Here is a 19,705-nt window from a genome sequence, read left to right on the forward strand (position 1 = left end):
AGTACGCTGCTATAAATAAGCGCTTATTATAAGCTCTTATATAGGCTTCGCAGGTTTTAGATAGGAGATTTAAAATATTAGTACCGTAGTAATTAGTGCCTTGCTATAGCGTTAATATATTATAGGCTAGTTAACAGTTAGCTATAGACCTCTTGCTAATAACTTAGGAAGAGGATATACCTATGCCTTTACTAACTCTTAGGTCTCTAGCTCCTACTCCTCCATTATTACCCTTATACTAACCATTAGATATATTTATACTACTAGCAAACTGCTAGTTAAATACGTCTTTATTAGTACCGTAAAGGTAGTTAGCGCGATTAAATAGAGGTAAATATATACGAAGAGCACTATAGGAAATTAACGGCAATGCTAATTAGTATATAGCAGGCTAATATTAGGCAAGGTTAGCTAATATTAGACAGGGTTAGCTAATACTAGGTAAGTTTACCTTATATCCGCTAAGCGGATATTACAACTACAGTAGCTAATATCTATTAGGATAATCCCTCCCTCCCCCTCTTACCCTATATCTTTTATAAGTATAGCCTAAGAACTAAATAGATTAATTAATTAATAATATTAATTACTTGGGAATATATACTAGTACTACTAACTATAGCGGATATTAAACGGTTATAGTAATAGCTTATAGCTAATATCTTATATTACTTATTAAGCAACTTATACGTAGGTTAAAGCTAGGTTTAAGTAAAGTTGGTAGGCAGTATAAAGCCATTTAACTTATTATTATTGTTATAGAGATTAAGCTTATTAAACACGGCGGAAAGATCACCGCCTAGCCGTAAATTAAACTTATTAAGGGTAGATTAATTAAGTTGTTTAATACCTAGTTATAATAAAGGCGGCGCTTTTATCTTTACTTACTATACCTAATAGCAAATAATAGAGCCTACGGTAATCGCATTAGCAAGTAATTAAATATCCACCGTAGCAGATTTAATAGTATATTAAGTAGGTATCCGTTTGCCGAATATAATTTTAAACTTTATATATAGTAGCCCTATATAATTAGTTATATAAATGCTTTAGCGGAAGAGCGAGTTTAGGTTAAACGTTAAATTATTATAAGTATGTATAAGCTGCTTTAGCTCCCTATTAAGTAACTTATTATTAAGATCTATTAAGTAGTAACTATTCTATTTACCGTAGTTATTTACTAGACTATTTACTAGGATAGCTTATTAGAGCTTAGGGGAATAGGTATCTATTAAAGTTAACTAGAAGAAACATAATATCTCTAGTAGATAGTTTTTATTCTAACTACCTATAAAATAGATATAGATATAGGGGAGCACGCGGCTAAGTAAGCTAATATTTATAAGCTTAATGGCGTGCTTAAGGACTTTATATATCTCTACTAGTTATAAGAAGCGGATATATATTAAAAACTCTGCATTAGCAGGCTTAAGGAGTGTTTATAAGGATATAATACTACTAGCCTATTTAGGGTAACCCTTTTGCCGCGGTTCCGTAGGCTGGCTAGCATAGTTAGCTGCCTAAGAGACTTCCTAACTAAAAACAGCTATGCGGATATTCTTAACTACTGCTAATAGACGTTGCGGAGATAGACTCTTAAGGTACCGCTTAATATCTATAGGTAACTTAGTGTTATAGGAGCCCTTAATCTAAGTATAGAGTAACGCTATAATACAAGCGTTGAAACTATGGAGAATTAGCTCCTCTATATAATAAAACAGCGCATACTTAGTTAGGATATTCCTTTAACCTAGGTAGTTTATATAGGTATATAGCGTAGAGTACTCTTAGGCTAATTGCTTACCACTATAGTAATACCATATAACTATATATAGGTAGTTTAGCTTTAGGTACTAAAGAGCTAAAATAGGTAAAGCCTAACGTAGGCTATTATAGGTGGATATTAACTTAATACGTTCTCCCCGATATAACTAAATAAGCTTTACGGTCTTTTAATTACTATAAATTAAAAACAGTTACTCCTTAAATACTTTATTAGTGCGTTATAAATTTATTTAATAGAGAAAGATATTATTTAGTACCTTATAGGTTTTAGATATAGAAGCCTCTCTAGTTATAATAGGTCCTAGGTTAAGCCTAGACGTTCGCGTAGCGGGTATTATATTAATAATAGGTATATATAAATATTTAAACCATAGGTTTTTACTAAGTAATATATTAAGGCCTAGGTACGCTTCTTCAATAGCTTTATAAATTAAAGCTATTAAGATCTGCTTTTATATCTTATCTTATAGATTACTTAGAGCCTCTATAATATCTAAGAACTTAATTAAAATATCCGTACGAAGCATACTTTATTAAAGCCCACTATTAGGTATATATACGCTAAAGATAAGCTTACTAGTTATACGCGAATAGAACGTCCTAGTATCCCTAAGTGTTTAATGCTAAACTTATTAGAGGTAGTTAAAGTTATTATAAATAATAATTATATTAGAAGCGGCACCTATTAAACGGATTTTCACTTATATATAGGTTAGTGTACACCTATACCGTGGAGATTATAGGCTAAACCTTAACTTTTAGGTTACCCGCTTTTTTTGCCGATTTAAAGTAATATAACTATTAATTAATTTAAGCCTATAGAGCACAGAAAGCACGTAACGCTTAACGCTGTTAGCTTAGAGATATATCCCTAACAGCTATAGAATATAATTTACGGAGTTTTATAAAAGGCTAAATATAAGTATAAAAGCTATTAGAACTGTACGGCCTTTATATAAAGAATATTTATATTAACCCTCTTAACATACTATAATTACGTGCTCTAGTATAGGTATATAAGTCTTTATAGCTTAATAGTACTGCCCGAGGTTAAGCTGCTTAATATCTATATATTAGTTAAAGCCGCCAAATAGTAACTCTTTCTCCCTTAGCTCTTTAAGCTCTCCCTAGATAGTAAGAGCAATATTAGTACCCGCTATACCGCGTTTTTTTATCTCTTTAGTATAAATATCTAGGATATTAGCATCCTCTAAAAGTTTATTAAGGAGCTCTCTTACTCTTTTTTTCTTTAGTGCCTTACGTAAACCTTTAGCTATTCTAATCTATTTAAGCGCTAGGTCTTCTATAGACATCCGCTATAGCCTAAGACGGTTAATAATTACCTAGACCTTCTCTATAGCGGATATCCTTTTAGCGGATATTGCGGATATTATGGGTATTGCGGGTATTATAGGTATTTTATTAACTCTTACTTCTTTATCCTCTTGGGGATCTATATAGTTTAGTAGCGGTAAGTAGGCTATTTATTATAAACGCTTTAAGTATAATGTTACGACTACTTAGAGAAGAGTTAGAAGAAGCTAGTTGGTTAATATAAGCATGGTCTAGGATGGAACCCATAGAACCATGTAACGAGGAATAGTAGCTAAGGTTATATAACGTGCTATATATTAAACGAGAGGAACGAAAGGAACTTACGTACCTTATGTATAACACGTATATCACGTATAAGAAGGATTTTATAGGAGTACAATTGTGTATTTAAGGACCCTTAGTCCCTACCTAGATAGTTCCTTCCTTGTAGTGATTCTTAGAATATAATTAGAGTTAATCTATTAGGCAACTACTTCACCAGTTATTATTACGTTGTTGACTTACTTGTAATACCTATATACCTAGCCCATTAACGAGTTTACCGTAGTTCCTACTATAAGGCTCCGTTATATAATTACTACCACGGTTATAGTTTTAATAAGTTAAATAATATGCTACCAAAAGCAGCTACTACGATGCCGTTAACGGCAGCAACCACTTTAAGGTTAAGTGGAGATATAAGTATATAAGATACTAACTTACAACCAGTTACGGTTGGGCAGTTATAGGAAATTGTTAATAGGTTAAACAAGAATAACTAAATACTTAAAGAAAGACTTAATGGGATTGGAGCAACAAAGGTTAAGTTACCTTTAATTAAATGATTCTTAGGGGAGAGATTAAAGCTTAAAGAATTCCTAACGTAAATGCATTTTAAAGTTATGCAAGAAGGGGCTAAGTTAGCCATAATAATAGATTAGATAGCCTATGCAGGACTATTCCTAATGGGTCGGGCACTTAAATAGTTTAAACCCTACTTAACGGAAATATAGACTAACGGAATGACTACTACTAATTAAGAGGTACGATTTGTGTTTTCTAGCTGGGTAGGATTTGCGGAACAATTAACACAGATATTTAGGGACCTAGAAGTAATAACTATAGTAGAGAGAAAGCTTTAGGACCTAATATAGCGAACTTTAATAATTGAGTATACGACACAGTTTTAAATACTTGCTATATAGGTTGAATGGAATAATAAGGCGCTTATAGTATAGTATAAACAGGGACTTAAGGCTAAAGTCCAGAACGTAATTATTCTAATGGAAGATGCGGATACCCTAAGGGAATTAATAGATTAAGCAATTAAGATTAATAATAGGATCTTCTAAAGGGAACAGGCTAAGAGAGGCTAGGATAGAGTTCTATAGTTGTATAAGACGCAGAGCACGTAACGACTAAAGCTAAATTAGAAACTATAGTATGGCGCAGAGCTAATAGACCTAAGTAGTACCAGAGAAACCTATAAAAGATGGGGAAAGTAACTATGGAAACCTAAAAGTTAAGGATTAAGTGATTATAGGACTAAGGAGTATAGGCTAAACTAAGGATCTTAATAGCGGAAGATATTTAAGCGGACTCTATAGTAAAAGTAATGGTTTAAAGACGGAGCTTATATAAATTGTAGAAAATAGGGTTATTTCGCTAGAGACTATAGAAGTGGTTAGAGTTATTATATAGTAAAGGGAACTAGACTAATAGTATATAATATATATATATAGAGGGACGATAGTGTACTGCAAGGAATAAAAGAATGTTTAATTAGAAGTTTTACGTTTTGTTATAATAACGTATACCGAATTTATAAAGACGCCAAGTACGGTGTAAGCTATTGGCTATAAGAGCTAGAGTTAAGAGGACTTAAAGGAACTAAAGAGTTAGATAAAGAACAAGATCGACTTTATAAGCTGGATTAAGATATTATAGTAATATGCGGATAATGATTAGTAACAATAATAATGGAGTTAGAGTACTTATTAATTAATAGCAATAAGGACAGTAAAGGAATTAACTGGGGGTATCTAAACCTTAATAACGTAATAGAAGTAGAGACTGAGACCGCTATAGAGCAAGGTTTAGTAATGGGTATTATAATACCGTTAGATACGGCATCTATCGCTTTATAAGACGGAAGGAGTAATATCTAGAGACGATTAAGTAAGTAGACAACTGCTAGTGCTAGCTTACCACTTAATAAAGGCAAAAGGCTACAGGCTTAAGATTCTTAAGACAAGATAAGAGACGACTAAGATTCTTAAGAAGAGATAAGGTATGCTTAAGGACCTATAACGGACGTAAACCAATAGAGTAGGGCAGTAGCTTAGTTTAAGAATATACAAATAAGCTTAGGATAAGTGTTCCTAACGGCATAAGATTCTTAAGATAAGATAAGTGAGATTTAAGACTCTTAAGATAAGATAAGAATACTAGTAAAGCCTAGTTAGACTAAGGCTAGAGCGCAGCTTAAGAAAGAAGTAAGCTTAGGATTAAAGAATCTAAGGGGTTAAGAATTTAGAGTATAAATAAAGACACCCATAAGAAAGAAGTAAGAGGCTTTACTATAGATTAGAGAATCTATAATATAAACAGCAGTTAGATTGGGAGACAGATATATAGACCTAGAGAACTTACTAGTTAAATAAGATGTTTAGACTAAAGATTAAGAGTTTAATACCAAGATTAAAAAGTAAGAAGACTTTAAGGATCCACTTATAAGACGTGAAAAGAAAGAAACTATAGAGGAATTTAGAGCAAGAATTACCTTATAGCAAGAACAGAAACTAGATAAGAGATTTAGTATATTAGGACGTATAAGGGACAGAGCACCCGTATGAAGAATTACCAATAGACCTAAGATAGGCACACTAAGAGCTAAGTGGCTTACCGAACTAGAATAAGAAGAGGATCTAGGGATTCCTACTAGGTTCGAAAAATGATATATAAAAGGCTATTATAATATAGTAATAAGAAGATACTTCCTTACGGACAGACTGTATATACTCTAATAGCTATATTAAAAGTAGTATAGACAACGACATAATAATAAGTGGGAAGATTTCTATATATAGTTAAATAAAAAAGTTATCTAAGACCACCTAATTATGGAAAAAGCAATAAATTATATTAAGGGAGCCTTAATTATAATATTAAAGGATCTAAAGGAATAATTAGAGGACTAAAAAAGCGAAAGGCGCGTCTTAGTACCTATAAATAAAGTTATAACGTTTAGATTAGTACGACAGAGGTTTAAACTTAAAGATAAAGATAAGTTAAGAGTTAACCTAAAGCACCTAGCATACTACACGCTATTATGGATTGCATGCATAGACAATATATATTAAATACATAAGAATCTAAAGGAAAAGAACCGGAAATACCCTATAAGGATATACTAGATAACAGAAGAATAATAGTATAGGAATGCTAAGTATATACACAGCTGGCATCTAGCAGAAGTCTAAGAGGAAGAAAGTTTAATACTTTAACTAGGAAGGTTCCTTATAGAAGAATGCTTAAATAAACGATAATAGTAGGAATATCTAAAGAATACCTGTTTATGGTATATTAAAGACAAAAAGCGAACTAGGTATTAGCTAAAGAATAAGCTAAGTATAATAGGATTAAGCAGCTAATAGTTAGGAAAAGTAGAGGCCTATANNACNAGAGGGAGCTAGTANTAGAGCCTTAGACCNTTAAAGNAATTTAAGGANNANACTTAAANCTAANANTTAANTAGCAAGATTAACAGTTTAAAGTATTAGTAGATAGTGGAGCGATACGGAACTATATCTTACTAATAGCAGTTAAAAGAATAGGGCTACTATATAGGCAAAAAGAGCACCTTTATCTATTAGTAATGATTTTAGGAGATCTAATAGCCTATAAAGGAGGCATTATTAATCTTAAAACAGGACTAGTTTAGATAACTATTAAAGGGAGATAAATTAAGATGTCTTTCAATATATTACCATTAGGGAATAATAAGGCAGTATTAGGAATGCCTTAGTTATAAGAATATAATCCAAAGATTAATTAGGTTATAGGTTAGGTTGATATTAAAGATATATAATAATATAAGATGCGATAATAAACTAAGTTAGTATAGTACTAAGTTAGAGCAATATATAAGGAAACTAATTAAGGATTAAGCTATATATTAAAGAAATACCATAAGTATAGCAAGAAGTTATAGTTACTAGAAAGTGAAAAGCTATTAGATTATATAGTATAGGACTATAAAATAGAGTTAGAACTAGGAACGAGTTTAAGGTTCTACCTAACTTATAAGTTAACAGAAAAAGAGTTATAGGCACTTAAGGAGTTTGTCTAGGAAAATCTTCAAAAGGGATATATTAGACTATCGCAGTTATTAGTAGGATATCCAGTACTATTCGTACTAAAGAAAAATAGAAAACTTAGGCTATGCATTAACTATAGATAGTTAAACAGCATCACTAGGAAGGATAGGTATCCTTTACCCTTAATTAGCGAAATCTAAGATAGGATTAGCAATACGCAAATCTTTATAAAGATAGATCTAAGATAGGCGTACTATTAAATTAGGATTAAGGAAGGCAATAAATAGAAGGCAGCCTTTAGGTTAAAGGAAGGACTATATAAACTACTAGTTATGCAATTCGGGCTTATAAACGCACTAGTAACGTTTTAGAAGCGTATTAATAATATATTAAGAGAATACTTAGATAAATTTATTATAGTATACCTTAACAATATTATTATCTACTTAATAAGTAAGGAAGAATATGGAGAATACGTTAAATAGGTCTTAAAGAGACTATAGGAAGAATAAATGCTAGTAGCAATTAAGAAATGCGAATTCTTTACTAGGAAGATAGATTTTGTTAAATTTATTATTAAACTAGGCTAACTTAGTATAGATCCAAAGAAGATTAAGGCTATAGTAAATTGGCAAGAACTAGAAAATATAACATAGTTAAGGTTATTTCTAGGGTTCTGCAACTACTGTAGAAGGTTTATAGCTTAATAGTTAAAGGATATTAAGCTACTTATAAGATTAATAAAGAAGGAAGAATTATAGGCATAGGGAGAGGAATAAAAGGAACTATTTAAGAGAATTAAGCAGTTGTTTACTTAGGAGCCAGTTCTTAAAATCTATTAACTATAGTTAGAGATAGCGGTTGAAATGGATATATTAGACTATGCACTAGGAGCATACTTTCTATAGAAATATAAAGATGGATAGCACCTAGTAGCATACTATAGTTAAAAGATAATACCACCGGAACTGAACTATAACATCTATAATAAGGAGTTGTTAGGTATAGTTACAGTACTAAAGAAATAGAGATTATTCTTATAAGGTATAGAAAAACTATTTATAGTTAAGACGGATTATAAGAACCTAATAGGGTTCCTAATAATGAAAGAACTTAATTATAGATAAGTTAGATGGGCGGAGATGCTTATAGAATACCATTTTAAGATTTAGTATATTAAGGGTACAGAAAATACACAAGCAGATACTTTAAGTAGAAAGACTGAACTATAGAATAACGAAAAGCTATTAGGGGCTTTATTGCGAAAAGACATAGACGGATTAATTAGATATAATTATCCGAAAATTGCAGTAATATAAGAAGAATAGATCTATAATTTACTAGAGAGTAATTAGATATAAAAGATCTAAGATATATAGGTAGAGGATTTAGACTTAGAGTAGTATAAGAATTAAGAAGTAATATACGTACTAAGATCTATTACAAAGGAGTTTATTAAGTTATTTTATAAGGGACTAACTTAAGGATATAATGGAGCTATAGGCTTAGTGTTAAGACTCTAGGAGGAGTATATTATTAATAGAATCTAGGGTTTAGTATAGAAAATTACTAAGGAATATTTAAATTGCTAAAGAAATAAACTAACGAGGTATAAGCCATATAGAGGGCTATAACCTATTAAAATACTAGAGAGACTATAGGAGGTTATATTATGGGACTTTATTATTAAGTTACTAAAGTTAAGAGATCCTATTACCGGATAAGATTATAACGCGATCTTAGTAATAGTAGATAAGCTTATAAAGTAGGGATACTTTATAGCATATTTAGAGGAAATATTAGCGGAAGATATTGCTAGAATCTATATTAAAGAAGTGTTTGTAAGATATAGAGTACTAAGTAAAATTATATCGGACAGAGATCTAAGATTTATAGCAGTATTCTGGGAAGTATTCTTAGTAGAGTAAGGAGTTTAAGCAGTAACTTTTACTGCATATTATCTATAGACAGATAGCTAAACAGAAAGATTAAATTAGATACTAAAGCAGTATCTAAGGCATTATATTAATTATGTATAGAATAATTGGGTATCGCTATTACTAGTTATATAGTTTGTATATAATATAACACCACAAGAAGGAATAGGCACGTTACTATTTAAGGCGAATTACGGATATAAGCTAAGGACCTTATTATTGCTATATTAAGTAAAGAAGATAAGTAGTATAGCTAAGTAAAGAATAAAGAGTTTAATAAATCTTTATGCAGACCTTACGGAAATAGCTAAAGTGGTACAGTAAAGAATAAAAAAGTACTACAATGCTAAGAGATCTAAGGGACTAGATCTTAAGGAGGGAGATAAAGTATGGCTACTATATAAAAATTTTAAGAGTTAACGACTAAGTAAGAAGTTAAACCACGTTAGACTAGGACCTTTTAAATTTATACAGAAAATTTCATCGGTTATATTTAAGTTAAACCTACTAGCTAGGATAAAGATTTACCCTATATAGTATATCGCAATGCTAGAGCCAGCATATAAAAATATTAAGCCACCAGTCTATAAAGCAGATATGTATAGAGGATAAGAGGAAGACAAATGGTAAGTTTTAAAGATCATTAGTTATAAGGACGTAGATAATGAAATATAGTATAAAGTAAAGTAGATAGGCTACGACAAGACTACCTAGGAGCTACTAGAGAACCTAAAGAACGCTATAGGAAAGGTATAGGAGTATTAGAAGAGAAAAGGTTAGGTAATATTAATAAAGAGGAATTGCTAAAGAATAAGTTACCTAAGGGGGACCCTGGAAGAATAACTGCTAAACTACTTAGAGTTATTTCCTTCTCTATTAGAAGATAATCCGTTCTTTTATTACTAAGTTCCTGTAAACCTTATTAAATAAGTTTCTACTCCTTTAAACGAACCTTCTTACGTACTTTTTTAAGATAAAATAAATAAGTAGATGCCGCAATATAAGTATCTAGAGCTTTCTGTTCCATATTATAAGAACGCTTAAGCTTAGCTAGGGCATATACTAGGTTACTATTAAGCTTTACAGTAGTAGATTAAATATAAGACCCTATAATAAATTACTTAGGGAACTTAGAGACTATTAAGAGTTATAGGACGCGTATACTTAGCGTTAGAAGTAGAGTAAACGTTATAGGACAATCGAACGTTTGCTTTAGTGCACTCTATATAAGAAAAGGGTTATTAGGACAAAGGACTTGCTAGTACGATATATACTAACCCCTCTCTCAAGCAATAAGAATATGGAGATAGCATTATTTTACCAAGCGATAATATTATAGTAATAGTGCGAGCACGACGTTGCGCGTGTAAAGAAAAAGAAGCTTTAAGCATTATAAGCAACGATGTTAACCAAATTAATTAGATAGATATTACACCTCTAGTAAACAACTTGGAGATGCTAGGTATCTTTAAGGACGAAGATAGAGAGGAGGGAGATGGTGTTATAAACGCTTTAAGTACAATATTATAACTACTTAGAGAAGAGTTAGAAGAAGCTAGTTGGTTAATATAAGCATGGTCTAGGATGGAACCTATAGAACTATATAACGAGGAATGGTAGCTAAGGTTATATAACGTACTACGTATTAAACGAGAGGAATAAGAGGAACTTATGTACCTTATATATAACACATACATTACGTATAAGAAGGATTTCATAGGAGTACAATTGTGTATTTAAGGACCCTTAGTCCCTACCTAGATAGTTCCTTCCTTGTAGTAATTCTTAGAATATAATTAGAGTTAATCTGTTGGGCAACCACTCCACTAGTTGTTATTACGTTGTTGACTTACTTACAATACCTACATACCTAGCCCATTAATGAGTTTACCGTAGTTCCTACTACAAGGCTCTGTTACACTATTAAGGACCGCATTTAAGCTAAGGATAGTAATAGGGGAGATAATAGGGGTGGGATGAGATCACTAATGCCCTCGGGTACTATATCCGCTATATCTCTTAATCCTCTAGCAGTATTAGTTAATAGAGAGGGTAGTTTATTATTAAAAGCTTAAGAAGACTAGCTCCTGCTAAATAAAGTAGAGGGGTTTCTTTAACGCCTTTTAGATGCACCTATGGCTAGCAGTTAGTTCTAGAAAATCTATTAATTAGAGAGCTAATTAAGGCGATTCTAACGTAGGTATTTATAGGATAATAAACGTGGCGGTTGCTTACATTAATTTCATTAAAGTTAATGGTTTGCCTTATATAAATAGAGCGGCTTAGCTTCTAAAAGCTTACTAAAGTGGCTTAGACCAAGGAACAGATCGATCGATCGAATAGGTTAGCTTGCGGATATTCGATAATCCGCGCAGCGGATATTCATCGGTTTCTTGGTCTGAGCATGCTGAGACAACGAATGTCGATGGGGTGTATGTGTCACGTGCGGCTCAGCGACTCAGCCGGCGCTCAGCCGGGCGGTCGACACCATAATATCTCTTCATTTGTTTCTTACGCAGTATGTCAGCGGTAAAGTGGGAGCAGCGTTACAAGGGTTTCTCCCCCTATCTTTGTGAATTTTGCGGCCGGGTTGTTTCGCGTCAGCTCGAGATGCTTCTTGACAAGGATCTTGGCATTTCCTATCTATATAGAGAGGAGGACTCTCGGCGAGCGCCATCAAGCACTGAAGTCTGCGTGCTTTGCAACTATGCGTTGTCGATGCTTCAAGGTAAAATAACAAAGTTTACTGAAGAAGAAGTACTCAACACCTACACCACGCGTGCAATCTGTTTTCCATACGACCCGTAAGTAATCCCTTTCATGGACATAAATTTTAGATCAGCTCCTGACCACTGCTTATAGAACAAAAAGTTGGATGGAGTTGCGCATACATGGCAAAAGTGAATCCAAAAGAAACGCGGAACAGGTTCTATGTTGCCAACTACAAGGTTAGAGTGCGATCAATCATGGCTACGTGCGGATTAGTATGCTTACTTTATCAGGATCGATAATGGACTCTCCAATTTGGACTAGTTCTAACCCACTGGATCCAGTAAAGCAACTTGCGTCGGCCAATCGATGGCTTAAGAACTGCCAAGAAAATCATGAAGCATGCAACGCGTTAGAAGCTTCTCTAAACGCTTCATGCCCTACTCGACTAATCGATATATCACGGCCAACACTCCTGTTAGTATGTCCACCGGCGGCTTCCACTGTTGCATATGCTGCCTTGAGTCACTGCTGGGGAGGAGGTCTTCCCATAAAAACCACGCTGAACAATTTGCAAGAGCACCTGGTGGCTATTCAAACGGATGCCCTGCCAAGGACCTACCGCGATGCGGTCACGGTCTCTCGGGAACTCGGAATACGGTACCTTTGGATAGATTCCCTGTGTATAATCCAAGATGACCCCCGGGATTGGGAACGAGAAGCTGCAAGGATGGCCTCGGTTTATGAAGGCGCCGTGGTCACCATTGTTGCCTCATGGGGCAAGAATGGAGATTCTGGGTGTTTCCATCCTCCCAAACCTTCCATGGCTATCGAGGCTCATGGGCAAAATAGTCTAAATGGAGACGACCACATCTCAACCACGCGGCTCTACCTTCGTCCAACGCCAGATCCAGCAAGATATTTAGGTAATTCTCACCTAAGTACACGTGCTTGGACGTTCCAGGAGGTCATTCTCTCCCGAAGAGCAGTTGTTTTTACAGATGAGCAACTCTACTGGCAGTGCACGTCTGTACTCGAGTCGGAAGATGGACTTGAATCTTCTAACCATCTGCTAGGGATCCGCGATTCTCTCCCGTCTCTAGGCGTGGCAATTCGTCAACCAGATATACCCCTATACGAGCTTTATAATTCCTGGGAAGTTGCGACTCAGAGGTACTCGAAAAGATTCCTAAGCTACCCAAGCGACAAGTTTGCAGCTCTAGCGGGTATCATACAAATGTTCCAACGCGCAACCGGTGACATACCTCTTGCTGGTCTCTGGAAATCCAATATCTGCAAAGACCTTCTGTGGAATATTCCTCCGAATACGCATGGAAAATTGGACACTGAAGCCATAGGAGCGTTGAATATCCCTTCATGGTCTTGGGCTAAACTCCATTGCCCGGTTGATTCGCAGGCAGGCGGCAAGGAGCCATGCGTGAAGATAACGGACGCATCTGTCACGTGGAGTGGAGTTCCACTAATATCAAAAATACAGCACGCATCCATTTCCGGACTTGGAAAGCTCGTCAAGCTGGCCGAATTTCATGCACAAGATAGAGTCGGCCAATGTATCTGTAAAGCGAGTCTCTTCGTCCGCTTTGAAAATGCATTTGACAAGTCTTCCGAATATCACAAAGTGTATGGGCATTTTGACGAGTGCTCTCAGGAAATCAGGGAACCTCTCACTTGCCTCGTGCTGTACAAAGACGCACGAAGTTTTTCACGGTACCAAGGAGGAGACGTGTTATCTCTCTCGACTTTGTTCCTCACGGCTGTTCAGGACACGCAGTCTAAATCTACATATCACAGAGTCGGTATGGGCATGTTCTACGATGTCCCTCAAGAGATCTTCGACAACTGCTCGGAAACAGAGTTTACACTGATATAAAAAGAGAACTGCGTTATGCTCAAAGAGCAGTACTTCGTTTTGTGATGAATGTGAAGCTACTCCTTATCACGTCATACATCGAGCCCATTATCCCCACGGCTAGAGCTTCTTTCCTTCCCTAGCTTCTTCCGAGGTATTCCTACTACCCAGGTGTAATTTTCGGGCGTAAGGCTCCGGAAAACTTAGAAACAATCTCAGGATGCCCTTTCAAGCAACTTCTAACACTATTGCCAACTATTAGGCCTAATAAAAAAAGTAAGACATGATTCTTAGTATCCAAAGTTTAGTTTTTTAGAACTCCTTAATCATTGCCCAGGATATTCTAGAAAGATAGCCTAGTTTAGCTTGGCAGGGATTAGTGGCTACTCTATTACCTTACTATACCTCGGCCGCCGCCCTCTATAGTACGTGAGTGGGTACAAAGCATGTAAGCTTTGCAGTGTGTGGGAATTGACCGAGCGACTTGATATTAAATGTAGCTCTAGAGCCTCTATATATACATGAGAACGGTGTAGGCAACAAAGGGGTAATTGACTGAGTCGGTGACCGAGTCGGTGACCGAGGCAAGGGGTAAGTAGTGAAACAGGGTGATACGCTGGTGAGACAGTGGCGTTTCNGCATGGTACCGGTAGTCGGTTACAAAGCAGCTTACAGACTAATATTGCAGCCAAAAACGTAGAGATATAAGCGCGGGTTAAGCTTAAGATAGCCTCGGATAATTCTGCGCGGGTGACACAGTTTGCATCGATAAATCAAACGACACCGAGCTCTCGGAGGCTATCAATTCTATGTTTCGCTGGTACCGAAATGCAGCTAAATGCTACGTATATCTGTCGGACGTTTCGAGTTCTAGCGCTTCAAGGAAATCCTGTCCCGATTCACCGTTGAGGAGCGATTATCGTGGGCGGAGAACTGCCAGACGATGCGTAAAGAAGACGACGCGTACTCGCTACTAGGCATATTCGATGTCCACATGCCGCTTATCTATGACGAAGGGAGAGATAATGCGTTCACCCGGCTCTGGGAGGAGACAGGGTTGTAAATCAATCAACTCAACTCAACTGAGGCCTCGAATTGGTTGAATTGAAAGCTTTGTAAGCAGAGGGCTCAGTTGGTTGAATTGGTTGACTCAATATTGAGATCTTGGCAACTATTTCAACTGAATTCAACTGGTGTAGGAGTCAGCAACTATCGCGAGTCTTGGCATAGTGTTGATGCAGGAGGACCTACCTAGCGACGCTCACATCGCTTCCTGTCGTCCTTCCTATCACCCGGCTCTCAATATCCCTTTTATCCCTTGCACCGATGACTAGTGCCTCAACTTGGTGGCCCGAGCTCAGCCAATAAAAGACTCTCATTATGGGCGGTCGATATTCTGCCAGGAACTTCAAATATCGTCATGAGATTCTTGTAGATAGATTAAACTATAACATGCGGAACGTTAATCCCCCAACGTAAATTTTGACCCGAGTTTATAAGTAATAAGCCAATTAATTTTAGAGCTTTATTATATAGACTTTAATTAATATATATAGAGATAAGGTTTTCTAGGGGGAGACCCCCTGGGACCCCCCTATATAGAGCTTTTGCTTAATTTAAAAGTAGTAGTAAGATTAAGGCGCCTTGGTCACTGCTAGGTAAGGATCTACTATAGTAACTAAGGCGCCCTACTTAAGCTGGGCTTAAGGATTATATTGGTCACGAATCTAGTATATATTTAGACTGCAGAGCTTTAATATAAAGCCCTTTACGTAGGATCTAATATAGTAGATTATAATTCTAATTTAAAGCTTTATATACTAAATATTTTTAATACCTAATAACTAAATCGCCGCATAGCTGGAATTAAAGTAAGTTTACTACCCTAACTTAATTAAATATGCGTATAAAAAGAGATATAACTATATATAGAGACGTCTAACATAATTAAGTAACCACGTTATTACCTACCTAGTTCGGATATACGATAACGCGATAGCTTAGCGATAACGTAATAGCTTGGCGCTAAGTAATGGGAGGGGGGAGGAGGGGGAGGAGATTAGGGGTGGCTTAGCTACTGCAAAAAGGTTATAATATTGGTATAGTATTAAACTTTAAAAATTGTGTCCTGGGAGCTTAATTAACGACCCCTATATAAAACGTTAATAACGTTTAATTATAGAGCTTTAAACCGGTAGATTTTCTAGGAATGCCTATTATAAGTAGCTCCGAGTATAAAATCTAGAATATTTAGTAGTGGTATAAGTATAGGACGGGGGTATATATTTGCGTACCTAAATATCGTTACGTAACGCAATTTTTAGGTAACGAAAACCGCCGTTAATGTTACTCAACTAGCACCTACTAGAGGTTCCTCCATCCTTCCTGTCTCCTCTCTTACCTGTCTCCTTATCCGATGCTATCTATATTACTATATTAACTAATAAATCCCTTAATAAAGATTAAGGAGGGGTATTAAAGCGCTTCTAGCTCTTATAAGGAAGAAGAAAGAAGAAAAGAGAAAGGTATAGAGGAGGGAGTATTTATAGACGGGAGGAGGCCTATAAACGGGAGATTAGGCAGCCATAATATAGATATTAATATTGCTCGACTAACACCTACTAGACGCCCCTCTGTCCTTTCTATCTCCTCTTTTACCTATCTCCTTATTAGATGCTATTTATATCGCCATGTTAACTAATAGATCCCTTAGTAGGGACTAGGGAGGAGTATTAGAGCACCTCTAGCTCTTATAAGGAAGAAGAAAAGAAGAGAGGAAGGTGTAGAGGAGGGAGTATTTATAAATGGGAGGAGGCCTGTAAATGGGAGATTAGGCAGCTATAATATAGCATTAACATTACTTAACTAACACCTACTAAACGCCCCTCCGTCCTTTCTATCTCCTCTCTTACCCATTTCCTTATTAGATGCTATCTATATCGCTATATTAACTAATAGATCCCTTAGTAGGGACTAGGGAGGAGTATTAGAGCACCTCTAGCTCTTATAAGTGTTAGCGACTTAGTTAATTAAGGTATAAGCATAGTAAGAAGGACGCATGCAAGCCTATATAATTGGATTGTCTATAAACGAGGATCCAAAGCTAGAGAAAGGAAAGGAGAAGAAGGGTAGCGCCGCTTAAAGTTTTATACAATCCTCGAGTTACGTAAACTTATATAACTCTACGTCTACCATAACGTCTACTATAATCCGCCGTTTTCCACTAGCGCCGTAATATTACCCCCCCCCTCCGAAAAAAGCCTGCCCTTAGGCTTTGTATATCCGTAGGGTGTTCTTATCTTTATGCTTAATAGGCAGCTTATCGTCTTTGCTATACTAGCACTCTATTTACTTGTTAAGGTACTTTAGGGGTCCGGGCGCTTTAGGGTATTAGTTGTAGAACTTTTTAAGCTTTTAGGGGTAACCTATAAAGTTCTAAGCGGGGTATTAAGTTAGGTCCGGATTATAGCCCTTCTATTAAGTGCGGTATTTTAGTATTCCCTATACTAGTTTATAGGCTAGTACTTCGTTAACTTCCTATTCGTTATCGCTATTAACTTAAATTGGTAGGGGAGGCTTATTCTTCTATCCGGGTAATAGGTTACTTATAGCTTTCCGTAGCTTATTTAGTAAAAAGATAGGGTGAACCTTAATTGAGTCCGGGAGCTTAACCTTATATAAGTTGTCTATTTTGTTAAGGATCTTATACGGTCCTACTATCTTATAGTTTAGCTTACGGCTAGGCCGTTCTATCTTCTAGTTCTTTGTTATAATCTAGACTATATCGCCTATAGTAAAGTCGGGCTCGCGCCTATACTTATTTGCCTACTATTTTATTAATTTCTAGGCCTTTTTTAGGTTTATATAGGCTACTATCTAGGCTTCTTCTAAGCGCTTGGCGTACTGCTAGGCTTCCTTATAGGACAGTTTTTCGCGTATAGTTTAGGGTCCTTCTGGTCTTTCCTAGTCAAAGCTTATATAGGGTAAATACCCCATCTTCAGCTAAATAGGTGCAAATCCTGTAGAGTTATAGGGTAAGGTTGCCTGGGCGTAGTTTATTAGGGGTAGCAGTTTAGCCTAGTTATCCTAAAAGTAGTTAATAAAAGGCCGGAGTCTCTAGTCTAAATATTGATTTATAATCTTTATCTAGCCGTTTATTTGGAGGTGGTATACTATAAAGAGCTTTAGCTTAATACCTAGGATTTAGGTAAACTTGTTTTAGAAGGCCGATATAAACTGCGGCCTATAATCGGATATAATAGTATCTAGTAGTCCGTAAATTCTATAGACGTAGTAGATATACAGTTAGGCCGCCTCTTTAGCATTAATATTCTTATAATAGGGAATTAAGAACGGGCGCTTGCCAAAGCAGTTAACTAGAACTAGAACTATATTATATCTATTACGGTCTATAGGCAGCTTATAAAAATCTATAGAGATATACTGTTAGGGGCGTTCGGGTATCAGGAGTGGTTTTAATAGTCCTAGGGTCTTATCTTGTGGAATTATAGACCTATAGCAGTTGTTACAGTTCTATACGTAGCGGTTAATATCTATAACTATTCCGGGCCAGTAGTAGCGGTTACTAATAATCCTACGGGTCTTATTTTTTCTAGGGTGGGCCGTAGAGACCTAGGTATATACTTCGGTAATAAGCTAAGTCCGTAAGTTCTATTCCTTAGCTACTACTAGCCGTTTCTAATGCTTAAGTAATCTATTTTTAAAGGACCATGGGCTAGTAACGTCTTTTGCCTTTTTACGGTACTTCTGTAGAGAGGGGGCTATATAGTTTACCTGCAGTAATTTATTAATAAAGTTAAATCCTAAGGGGTTAATAGGATATATCTCGGCACCTAAGGAGTTTGTACTTAGTTCTACCTATATCTAAAAGTCGAGGTGCTCTGGTTGTAGTAGTGCCTAGGTCTATAATAAGATCTTTACAGCTACCTAGTTACCTAGGTCCTATTTACGCCTTATAAGAGTATCCGCACGGTTTATAGCGCCTAGTTTAAATATAATTAAGAAATTAAACTAAGATAAAATATCCGCCTAGTGTGCCTGCCGGACCGTAAGGGCCTTAGTTATTATAAAGTATTCTAGGGCCTTATGATCTGAAACTACCTTAATGGGCTTAGGGGTCCCCTCTAGCTATATACGCCAGTGCTAAAAGCTAGAGATAATAGCTAGCATTTCTTTATTATAGATGTGGTAGTTTAGCTTAGCATCTATTATAGTCTTTAAATAGTATACAATAGGGTGCTATTCTCCGTCCGGTTGCTTCTAGGAAAAAATACCGGCTATTATACTGTTTAAGGTATTAGTTTCTAGCATTAAGGGCCGTTTTAGGTTAAAGTAGGCAAATAGGGGAGCCAATACTAGCCATTTTTTTTAGCTTATTAAAGGCCTGCATATATATAGCATTAAAGTAAAATAGCTGGTCTTTCCTAGTAAGGCGGTTAAGAGGCTAGGCGATTCTGCTGTAGTTCTTAATAAAGCGTTAGTAGAAGTTACAGAAACCTAAAAATAACTATACCCCCTTTATAGTCCGTGGGGGTATCTACTAATTAATTGCGGCCGTTTTCTCTAGGTCGGCCTTAATTCCGTCCGTACTAATAATAAAACCTAGGTACTTTATACGCTTAATACTAAATTTTAACTTTTTAATATCGGCCTAGAGACTAGCCTCGCGGAGCCATTATAAGACTTTATAGACGTGCTCCTCGTGTTTTAGCTCGTTCTTAATGTAAATTATAATATTATTTAGGTAGGCT

The 19,705-nt window shown here is 35.7% G+C and overlaps 2 protein-coding genes across 2 annotated transcripts; both read left to right on the plus strand.

Moving 5' to 3' along the window:
- Positions 1-11,869: 11,869 nt before the first annotated feature.
- K441DRAFT_628625 (HET-domain-containing protein) lies at positions 11,870-13,967 on the plus strand. The gene is made up of 3 exons (XM_067646204.1): positions 11,870-12,159; positions 12,218-12,303; positions 12,358-13,967. The coding sequence occupies exons 1-3, from the start codon at positions 11,876-11,878 to the stop codon at positions 13,953-13,955; spliced, it is 1,968 nt and encodes a 655-aa protein (XP_067508022.1). The 5' UTR covers positions 11,870-11,875; the 3' UTR covers positions 13,956-13,967.
- A 719-nt stretch (positions 13,968-14,686) lies between these two features.
- Positions 14,687-14,911, plus strand: K441DRAFT_543201 (HET-domain-containing protein; the record flags this gene model as incomplete). The annotated part of the gene is made up of 1 exon (XM_067642725.1): positions 14,687-14,911. A coding segment is annotated over one exon (225 nt), but the record flags the coding sequence as incomplete, so codon positions are not given.
- Between the last annotated feature and the right edge of the window lie 4,794 nt (positions 14,912-19,705).

Source organism: Cenococcum geophilum (genome assembly GCF_001692895.1).
Source record: "Cenococcum geophilum 1.58 unplaced genomic scaffold K441scaffold_6, whole genome shotgun sequence".
Classification (NCBI taxonomy): Eukaryota; Fungi; Ascomycota; class Dothideomycetes; order Gloniales; family Gloniaceae; genus Cenococcum; species Cenococcum geophilum.